Below are 9,914 nucleotides of genomic sequence, written 5' to 3'. Positions count from 1 at the left end.
TGTCCGTCCGTCCGGCGTCAATATTTTACTTTAAACAACTTCTTCTTAATAACCGAAAGGCCTAGGGTGATGGTATTTGGCCAGAAGCAAACTGGGATGAAGGGCTACAAAGTTTGTTAAAATTAATGACCTTCACCCATTTTCAAGGTCACAGGGGTCAAAGATGTTAAAAACTTTAAACATCTTCTTCTCGATAACCAAACTGCCCAAGGAGATGATAATTGGCCAGTAGCATGCTTGGGTGAAGGGCTACCAAGTTTGTTCAAATGAATAACCTTCAATTATATTCAAGATCACAGGGGTCAAATTTGTTTAAAATCTTTTAAACGACCTCTTCTGAATAACCATGGGTCCCAGGATGTTGATACTTTGCAAGTTGCATCCCGAGATGAAAGGCTATAAAATTTGTTCAACATAATGACTTTGTTCGACTTTCAAGGTCACAGGGATGAAATGTTTTAAAAAAAATTAACAGGTTCTTTTGAATGAATTTTAATCACAAATACTGATATTATGCTTGTAGCTTTACTTTAGATCACTTTTAAGGTTACAAGTGTGAGATTTATACCGGGTGAGCGATGCAGGCCCATTGGGCCTCTTGTATTAAGTTTTGTATTGTTAGGAAACAAATTGTCATAAGATATTATCATAAACAATACTGTAATAGTTTTTACAATGTACTTAAGTTAATGGAGTATTCACATGTCTTCAATGTTTTTGCTTATATGATATTTCTGTAAATATAAAATTCTAACACTGTCTTGTACAGGTGTATTGTTTTTAATGAATATTACCTGTTATAGTAATATAGTGATAACAATGAACAGAAATGTGAGATTTTTCTTTGATTTATTTTGAATTATTTAATTTTACATGTGGCTTTGTGTCTGTAAGCAAGATATTATCAGCTAAAGGAGTCACATGATAAAAAGTATTTTTTTTTTATTATTTTCCATTTAATATGAGATTTATGAAACTCATCAAAAAGGTATCTTTTCACTTGATAAAAAAAATTCTTAACTCGTTTCTTAATTCTTATATGAAATGAAAACTTGTTTCATACATCCTATAATTATACAATAATATAAACACATTGATTATAAAAAAATCACTTTTATTTCGTTTGTTTGTTGCCCGGTAGTGATTTTGCAGTAGATTACAAAACTTAAAACGTAATACATAATCTAAATTTAGCTCCATTAGTTAATCATCATTTGTAGTGGTTTTTGTGGGATTTCCTCTTAAAAGTCGTGAATATCAATTTCAAAATGTTGATGAGTCCCATTACTGCGAGTTATACCTGTAGTGGGTTCTCTATAATGTGAGCGAGTCCATCAGGAAAAGCACAAGATTTGTAAAATTCTAGATACTTGACGTATATTTCTAAGTCTGGAACGCTTTTAGAAAGGAGAAGTTTGCAGCATTATTTTAAAAATCTGAATTTTCATATCAGGTCATTCCTGTTTAATGCTTCTGAAAATTTTCTGAATTGTCAACTTTTAGTCTGTTAATATATTCGTATAATTGTTTTAGTTTATATGTCAATAAAATATTATGGACTTTATCACAAATCTAAAACATTTTACAAAAATGAAAACTGGCTACAAACATTTCTGCCACATGAAACCATGCAAAATTTGAACAGCAAAATTTAGTACTTTATTGGGACCTGACTTTTCAAGGAAGTTCCAGCAAGTCTACATCCGTTACAGGTTTATTAATAAACAATATTCCATGACTCTCTTTACAAGAAAAAGAATAACGGTAAAAATACCCAATTTAATTACAGCATGACCCTACTTATAAAAAAGGTACAACAAATGAAAGAGGCACCACAAACGGATAGAGAGGAAACAAGGACGGTCTGCTGGTAGCTAGTCTGATCAATATTTTGCAAAAAACATTTTTTTACATTACTCAAAAAGACAACCTATCGTCATATACAGTTAAATAAAACACAAGTTCTTGGAAAAGGGCCATCTATCTTAGTTCATTTACTTTCTGTCTACATGGCAACTTTAGGCCTGGTGACGAATCATTTAGGCGAAGAAAATTAAAATCCCATGGTTGAAGCAAGAAACAAAATTATGAAAAATGATTAATTTGAAAAGCAATATTTAAATAGAGGTTCATCAAATTTCATGATCAGATTCATCTGACACCATAGTACATTTATATATAAACAGGAACGTAGGCAGCAAATTAAAGCTTTATAAATTTTCACCACAAACATTTCATGACAAACCTGGAGCAATCTGCTATTATAAAGGTGTGTAAGGAATATGAAGTTCTGCTCTCAGATTGCAGAATTTGTGTCAGAACCTCATAATTCCCTCAAATAGTGTTCCTATACTCCACACATTAACCAAACAATGATAGTGAGACGAGTAGCTACCACATTTTCACACTCAAATGACACCACATTAGCTGGGTTTTCAACACTATTCAACACCATGTGCTTTGGTAAGATTATGTTGCAGGTTGGCAGAAAACTCAAATATACAATTTTAGAATAAACAGTTACCAGAATTTTGAGTTCATATATATTATAAACAAATATTTTTTTAGGGAAGTCCATAAAATTTTGAATATGGCAGAATGTGAAAAAAGATTGAGGGTTAAATAAAAACAGGTTTCACCATAACGGGTAAACAGACAAAAAAGTGTTCACACTGACTGACCATGAGGCACTGAAAGCAAGTGTTACAGACATTTGCCCGAAGAACTTGATAAGTCCAGAACTATCTCTGATACTATCAAAAGTATACTTTGACAAGATTCTCATTTAATTCACACATAAAACCTGATCATTAAACATTTCAATTAAATCACTTAAACATGTAACTCCTTAAAAAGGCACTGAGCTACAAGAAATGACATGGATGATCAAACATGGGATACAAGTGAACTACTGTGACTGACTTATCCTACAGTTTATATATGATAAAGTAAACTATCCACACCTAGCTAATCCGAGGAAACTCAAAGGAGACAGTGAATTAAACGACAGTGAAAAATGATGCTTTACGCTGTGTTATCATGTGTTTTTGTAGCTGTGCACCTTGATATGTGTCTTGAGGGCTGGCATTGTAGAGAAGTCTTTTCTACACACATGGCACCTATAAAACAAAACAGCATGTGCATAAACATATAATTAATCTAATCTCCATACATGCCTATATAAAGAAGACTGTCAAAAGTATATAGATATGTATCATATCTCTCATATGCACACCTGTAAATATTGCAGTTCATTAAAAAGCCTACAATTGTTTCGTTGTCCAATTGTAAGCCCCACCCCTGACCCCTACTTGTCCTATCGTAAGCCCCACCCCTGACCCCTACTTGTTCCGTTGTAAGCCCCACCCTGACCCCTACTTGTCCCGTTGTAAGCCCCACCCTGACCCCTACTTGTTCCGTTGTAAGCCCAACCTGACCCCTACTTGTCCCGTTGTAAGCCCCATCCCTGACCCCTACTTGTCCGGTCGTAAGTCCCACCCCTGACCCCTACTTGTCCTATAGTAAGCCCCACCCTAACCCCTACTTGTCTCGTCGTAAGCCCCACCCTGACCCCTACTTGTCCCGTCGTAAGCCCGAACCTGACCCCTACTTGTCCCGTCGTAAGCCCCACCCTGACCCCTACTTGTCTCATCGTAAGCCCCACCCTGACCCCTACTTGTCCCGTTGAAAGCCCCACCCCTGACCCCTACTTGTCCCGTCGTAAGCCCCACCCCTGACCACTACTTTAAGTCGGAGATTGAGTGTAGACTCCCTTGACTTTTTGCGGGATAAACAAGATAGATTATGCTTAACATTAAACTCATGATCATTAAAATGAAAACATAATTTGAATAAATTATACTGGTCATGTTATGGATATTTTGTTCCTAGACACATAAAGATGTAAAGGCAATGCAACCTTTGCCGTGTAAGGTAACAAGTACTGTATTTCACAGTGATCTACGAACAGTAATTAGCAGTAAATAATATGATAACTATATCAGATATGGGTCGGGAGAAACAATTACAAATGCATAAAGATGCATGCATAATTTTGGAAGGTACTTAATTGTGAGTTTATAAATACCTGAGATTTCGTTTGAGCACATCTTGGAATTTTGAGCTATCCAGCTGAACCTTTCCCTTTTCTTTCAACATCTTCATTATGTCTGAAGCATTTAACGTTTCATTGTTATTTTTTCAAATAGAAACATTTGGCAGTAATATGTAAATGTCATTGCTACAGGTGTTTATTACACTACAGGTGTGTATTACACTACAGGTGTGTATTACACTGCAGGTGTTTATTACACTACAGGTGTTTATTACACTATAGGTGTGTATTACACTGCAGGTGTTTATTACACTATAGGTGTTTATTACCGGTAGAAAAATAGAATGTGCGTGATCTAAAAATCCTATCTATTCTAAACACACACATCTTTCTTATCTCTATGTTACACCATGTATAAACACAGATTTTACTTCAGTGAAACGTAACAAGTAAGATGTACCTTCTGAATCAAAGAAATACTCTGTTGTGAAAGAGTTCCAATGTTTTTTATTCTTCAAGCATGGACTGTCAAAATCCTGGCTGATAACATGTAAATGTAAATGGCTGAAAATACAAACAGAGCAAGGTGTTATAGGTTTGGCAGACAACATACATGTAACATTCAGTGATTTTAAATATATGGATAACCATTTTTAACTTAAATTAAAACTGTTTCAAAGTTAACGAAGGGAATAATATATATAAATAATTTAGTCTTCGAATAGATTAACACATCATTAATTCTCAGCCACATGTGAGTGATATCAACCTGATGACTGTAAAACCATCAAATGCTCTTGATATCTGTTCATATTGAGTATGTATCATTGGTGATGCACATTTGAAATTTTTCAAGAGGATATAATAAAAAAATGATACCAAAATTACAAAAGAAAAGTAAAAAAAAAAAAAAAGTAACATCAAACCTCATGCTTGGAACGGCATGATAACCCAACCGGAACTTCAAAGTTTCATCAGTTCTGAAATATTGAAACAAACAGAAATTTAGTTAGATTTTGAACGGAGTGTAGTCTATTGGGGAAGGCCATAGCATATCTTTGCGTCCAGTAACCCTTCCTTCCCTAGATAGATTCTTGTATCTTAAAAGTACCCTGATTTTTTTATAAAATTTTAAACATGCAATACTGTTCAAGTCAGGATGTATTCTCCATACTCTAGTACCGGGTACCAATGGGCCTGCATAGCTCACCTGGTATTAATCTCACACTTGTAACCTTAAAAGTGTTAAAAGGTTTAAAACTTTTCACCCCTGTGAACTTGAAAGTTGAACAAGGTCATTACAAATTTTATAGCTTCGACTCGGGATGCATTACTTGCAAAAATATCACCACCCGATCCTTTTGTTTATTAAAATTAAGTCATTTAAATGTCTATACATATTTGACCAAATGTGACCTTGAAAGTGGGTCAAGGTCATTCAAATGAGAAAGCTTTATAGCCCTGAATCCAAGCATGCTACTGGCTTAAGATCAACATTCTAAGCCTCATGGTTGTTCAGAAAAAGTTGTTTCAATATTTTAACATATTCGACCCCTGTGACCTTAAATATAATTCTAGATCATTCATTTGAATAAATGTGGTAGCCATTCATCCTAGCATGCTACTGGCCAAATATCAACATCCTGGGCCTTTTGGTTTTTCAGAAGTCGTTAAAAGTTTATTGAACATATTTGATCCCTGTGACCTTGAATAAATATCAAGCTCATTCATTTGAAAAACCTTGGTAGCCCTTCATTCCATCATGTTATGGGCCAAATATCATCATCCTGGGCCTTTCGGTTATTCAGAAGAAGTCGTTAAGGTTTCATACATAATTTACCCCTGTGACCTTGAATAAATGTCAAGGTCATTCATTTGAACAAATTTGGCAGCCCTTCATCCTAGCATGCTATTTGCCAAATATCAACATCCTGGGCAGTTTGGTTATTCATGAGAAGTTGTTTGAAGATTTTGAACATATTTGACGCCACAAATAAATGTCAAGGTCATTCATTTGAACAAACTTAGTAGCCCTTAATCTTATAATGTTATTGTCCAAATATCATTATCCCGGCCTTTTGGTCATTCAGAAGAAGTTGTTTAAATGTTTCAAACATATTTCACTCCTATCTTTGACATTACCGGTATATATAAGTCAAGATAGTTCATTTTAACAAACTTGATAGCCCTTTACCACAGCATGCTACTGGCCAAATATCATCATCCTGGGCATTTTGGTTATTCAGAAGAAGTTGTTTAAAGTTTTTTTTAGACAATTGAACCCTGTGACCTTGAATATGAGTGAAGGTAATTCATTTGAACAAACTTAGTAGCCCTTAATCCCAGCATGCTACTGGCCAAATATCATCACCCTGGGTATTTTGACTATTCAGAAGAAGTTGTTTAACATATCATCCTGCACCTCTCGGTTATTCAGAAGAAGTTGGGAAGTTTCAAACATATTTTACCCCTGTCACCTTAAATATGGGTGAAGGTCATTCATTTGAACAAACTTGGTAGCCCTTTATCCTAGCATGCTACTGGCGAAATATCATCACCCTTGACATTTTGGTTATTCAGAAGAAGTTGCTTAAAGTTTGTAACATATTTGACCCCTGTGGCCTTGTATATGGGTGAAGGTAATTTATTTTAACAAACTTGGTAGCCCTTCATCCCAGTTTGCCTCTGTCCAAATATCATCATCCTAAGCCTTTTGGTTATTAAGAAGAAGTTGTTTAAAGTAAAATATTGATGCCAGCCGAACAGATGGCCCAGGTGAGCTAAAAAGGATGCAGATTACAGAAAATAATCTCACAATTTTTTGTTTGTTTTTAACCAAATAAAAAAAAATTGTACCTGTCATATGTGCCTACAATATCTTTTTTTTTTAATAAATCTTCATAACAAACAACTATTTGTTAATTTTTTGTTAACACTACAAACAATTCTTACCATAATTCAATGAAGCAGTGTTACCTGCTTTGAACATTGATAAAATAATTCCTTACTTAGAAAGAAAATGATAGCACCTGAAGTATTATACATGTTCAGGTAATTATTTTTCAAATGCACATTCAGGTATTTCTTTATGATTATGAGCAGGTAGGTGGAAGATGACCTCCTGATAGCATGCAGTATGTCTTACCTGTGAATGACTTCCTCGCCCTTTTCATGGAGATATTCTAAAAGTTCAAGATGCTCGGGTTTCAGACTGTTCAGATTGGGTATGTTTTCTTTGGGCATAACAAGGAAATGGTGCTTTGCCTGAAGACAGATATTGGAGATGTTATACATTGATATATAACTTAGTTTAGCAACCAGGGTCCTATTATTCATCATATAATTAAGCATCATATTTAAATGAAATACAAATCTTCAAAATGTCTTTTTTGAGGTATCTTTAAATCTGCAAATATTTTTGTATCAGGAATTATTCATTCATTTTCCCTGCTATGGTTAATCCAAAACATATAGTTCTAATTTTGACTTTCGACGTTTCGAAAATATCCAGGTCCTGCTGCACAGTAGCCTTTCGTATTTACAGTAACCTCCCCTTAGTTTCGATTTGGATATAACTAGCACAGTTGGGCCTGGACACTTATGTTGATCAGGTAGCTCAATTGGTAGAAACAACGTTGTTGATTTCGTTTATTTAATTTTTATTATTTCATATGTCCTACAAGGTATGGTTTTCTTTTCTGAAAAAATCTATCAAAGCTATAGTTATGCCAAAAAACCCAGTTTCCAATGTGTAATTTCAGTTTTTTGAAGTGGTATGGGGATCTTTAAACATTAATACATTGTTACAATTGGTTCTACATGGTTATTCCTAATACATGTACCTGTAACATTAAACTATAATAACTTTATAATCTTACTGAAAGTTAATAACATTGTGTAAAAAATTGTATCAAAGTTATCTTTATCATGATCTTAACTGTTTAACGCCATTGACATTTGATCATGAAGCAATTTGTGGCCGACTAATGTTGCAATCAATCTTAAAACATTGATTAAATTTGATTTCCAACATAAACATATACTAACATAACAGTTAACAATCACAATACAATTATCGTATATTTATACAGTGCATTACATCAGAGATATATATATACTATTGGCTTTAATTTATGTCTCTGATTACCTGTAACTCGGTCTCTTAATGAAGTATGTTCTGCTATTTTGGTCAAATGTACACATGGTTCTAAGCAAAATGTGAAATCAACAGAGATCTAAAAAAAAAGCCTGTGAAAACTACACAACTTTCATTATAAAAATGACAGATTAAGTGTGTGTACATGACTGTATGCATACAACTTTTAAGTAACATGTTGTAACAATGTGACAGTCACATATATTACACTTTGGATGATATAAACAAAATAAACACAATAATTAAAGCAGAAATTAATGTTTTAGAAAAGAAAATGCAATTAACCGAAACACGACAGAAAAAGTAACATGATATTAAGCGGAATTAGTTGGTTTAAGTCATAATCAGGCGAGTGCTGACTTCAGCATTCTTCATTCTTGATATATGGAGAAAAAACACCCAGATATAACAACGAACAATAAAAGCAGGAACTTGCATCCCAGAAAACCCCCCACATTAACACAAATAATACATTTATCAGTTTCGTGACATTAGGTGAAATCAACAATCATGATCATTTCAAAGTTTAGGTGATTGCTGATTTCAGCGGCACTCTACTGGCTGTTTTCGTTTCACCTTTGGATATTTGTCTTTTATGATTACAACTTTCTCGTCTACATATTCCTGCAGTTCAGGGTCATCCATAGATGCAAGCAACCCTTTGTTCCAGGCGAAATTCGGCTTCTTTTTAGAACTAGCCCCTCCATTTGCACTTTCGGTTTTTCTTTTTTGACCACAACCACTCGAGGCAGCCATGTTTATGTTTTTGCCATATTGAGATGTAACGTTATGTTTCATTAGTTCCTTTTGAACAATCCACCAATCAAAATACGTTTCACAAGGACAGGAAGCACATGGCAGCTGATCGATGTAAACTTCCGGTTGAGTTTTCAGGGACTAAAGATGGTAAGTACAGTCAGTATTAATTGAATAATCAGCTGATTATGCCATTTAACAATCTAACAAGTGTATGTTCATTATACGAGTGAATCAGTCTAATCAGTAATTTGTCTGGTCAAATATGATAAATGTAACAGGCTAAAAGATCAATTGTGTAAATTTATTTTGATAACAATGCATTTTAACGCAAATGTCAATTTTTTCTTAGGTAACGTAGTTACATATATATAACTACACCAAACAATGTAATCCATGTACTGTCACATTCTATTTTTAGATTTTACTCGCCAATACAACACAAGGATTACTTTGTTACAATACAATAAATGACAAGAGGAACAGGGGGTTAGATAACATTTTTTTTTTTATTTACAATGTAATAGTTTAATATAATTCAGTAAATGTGATGAGAACCACAAAAATGACTTATCTGTACATTACACACATTTTTTTATTGAAGAGAAATGTTACATTCCAGTGCATTCTCTCAAGTGAGGATTTTCCGACCCAAATGGGTACTACTGTGGCAGGGTTCAATTGTACATAGGATTAAGGTCGCCTTCTAGCTTGGAATGGGTTCGACGATTTACAGGAACGGGCAGGAACGGGCAGCAATCTATTAATAATTATATACATTAATGAATATATATATTAGATACATTTAAGTATCATTATCGGGTATAAGATCTATTTGATAAAAGGATTGCAATTACATGATCGGGGCAGAATCGGACTAAATTATATATATACATTTATGACGATATTACTTATGATACCTACATTTATAGTATCATATATTTTTTT

At 34.0% G+C, this 9,914-nt stretch overlaps 2 protein-coding genes across 3 annotated transcripts in view; one reads left to right on the top strand and one right to left on the bottom strand.

Moving 5' to 3' along the window:
• Positions 1–1,098: 1,098 nt before the first annotated feature.
• LOC110446209 (aprataxin-like) lies at positions 1,099–9,007 on the bottom strand. Its single transcript, XM_021491243.1, has 6 exons — positions 8,787–9,007; positions 7,200–7,318; positions 4,981–5,034; positions 4,515–4,618; positions 4,088–4,169; positions 1,099–3,119 (listed from the first exon to the last, which is right to left on the bottom strand). Exons 1-6 carry the CDS (start codon positions 8,964–8,966, stop codon positions 3,038–3,040), a joined length of 621 nt encoding a protein of 206 aa, XP_021346918.1. The 5' UTR covers positions 8,967–9,007; the 3' UTR covers positions 1,099–3,037.
• Positions 9,008–9,064: 57 nt separating this feature from the next.
• LOC110446206 (RCC1 and BTB domain-containing protein 1-like) overlaps positions 9,065–9,914 on the top strand; it is a 19,475-nt gene continuing 18,625 nt past the window's right edge. Inside the window, exon 1 of one of the 2 annotated variants that reach the window (XM_021491241.1) lies at positions 9,065–9,116. The gene's annotated coding sequence lies outside the window, so the exon portion shown is untranslated. Of the gene's footprint in view, positions 9,117–9,240; positions 9,456–9,914 lie in introns of those variants that run through there. The other variant, XM_021491242.1, reaches the window with a different exon arrangement.

Source organism: Mizuhopecten yessoensis, unplaced genomic scaffold, assembly GCF_002113885.1.
Source record: "Mizuhopecten yessoensis strain PY_sf001 unplaced genomic scaffold, ASM211388v2 scaffold2641, whole genome shotgun sequence".
Classification (NCBI taxonomy): domain Eukaryota; kingdom Metazoa; phylum Mollusca; class Bivalvia; order Pectinida; family Pectinidae; genus Mizuhopecten; species Mizuhopecten yessoensis.
Note: the sequence above shows the minus strand (reverse complement) of the source record. Positions and strands in the feature narration are given on the sequence as shown.

What these genes read in the sequence shown, in the direction of transcription:
- LOC110446209 (XM_021491243.1), bottom strand. Translation starts at nt 8,966, where the DNA reads ATGGCTGCCTCGAGTGGTTGTGGTCAAAAAAGAAAAACCGAAAGTGCA. An exon ending in CATGCCGTTCCAAGCATGAG is followed by an intron (nt 4,619 to 4,980) that starts GTTTGATGTTAC and finishes TTGTATTTTCAG; the next exon opens with CCATTTACATTTACATGTTA. An exon ending in GTATTTCTTTGATTCAGAAG is followed by an intron (nt 4,170 to 4,514) that starts GTACATCTTACT and finishes TAAATGCTTCAG; the next exon opens with ACATAATGAAGATGTTGAAA.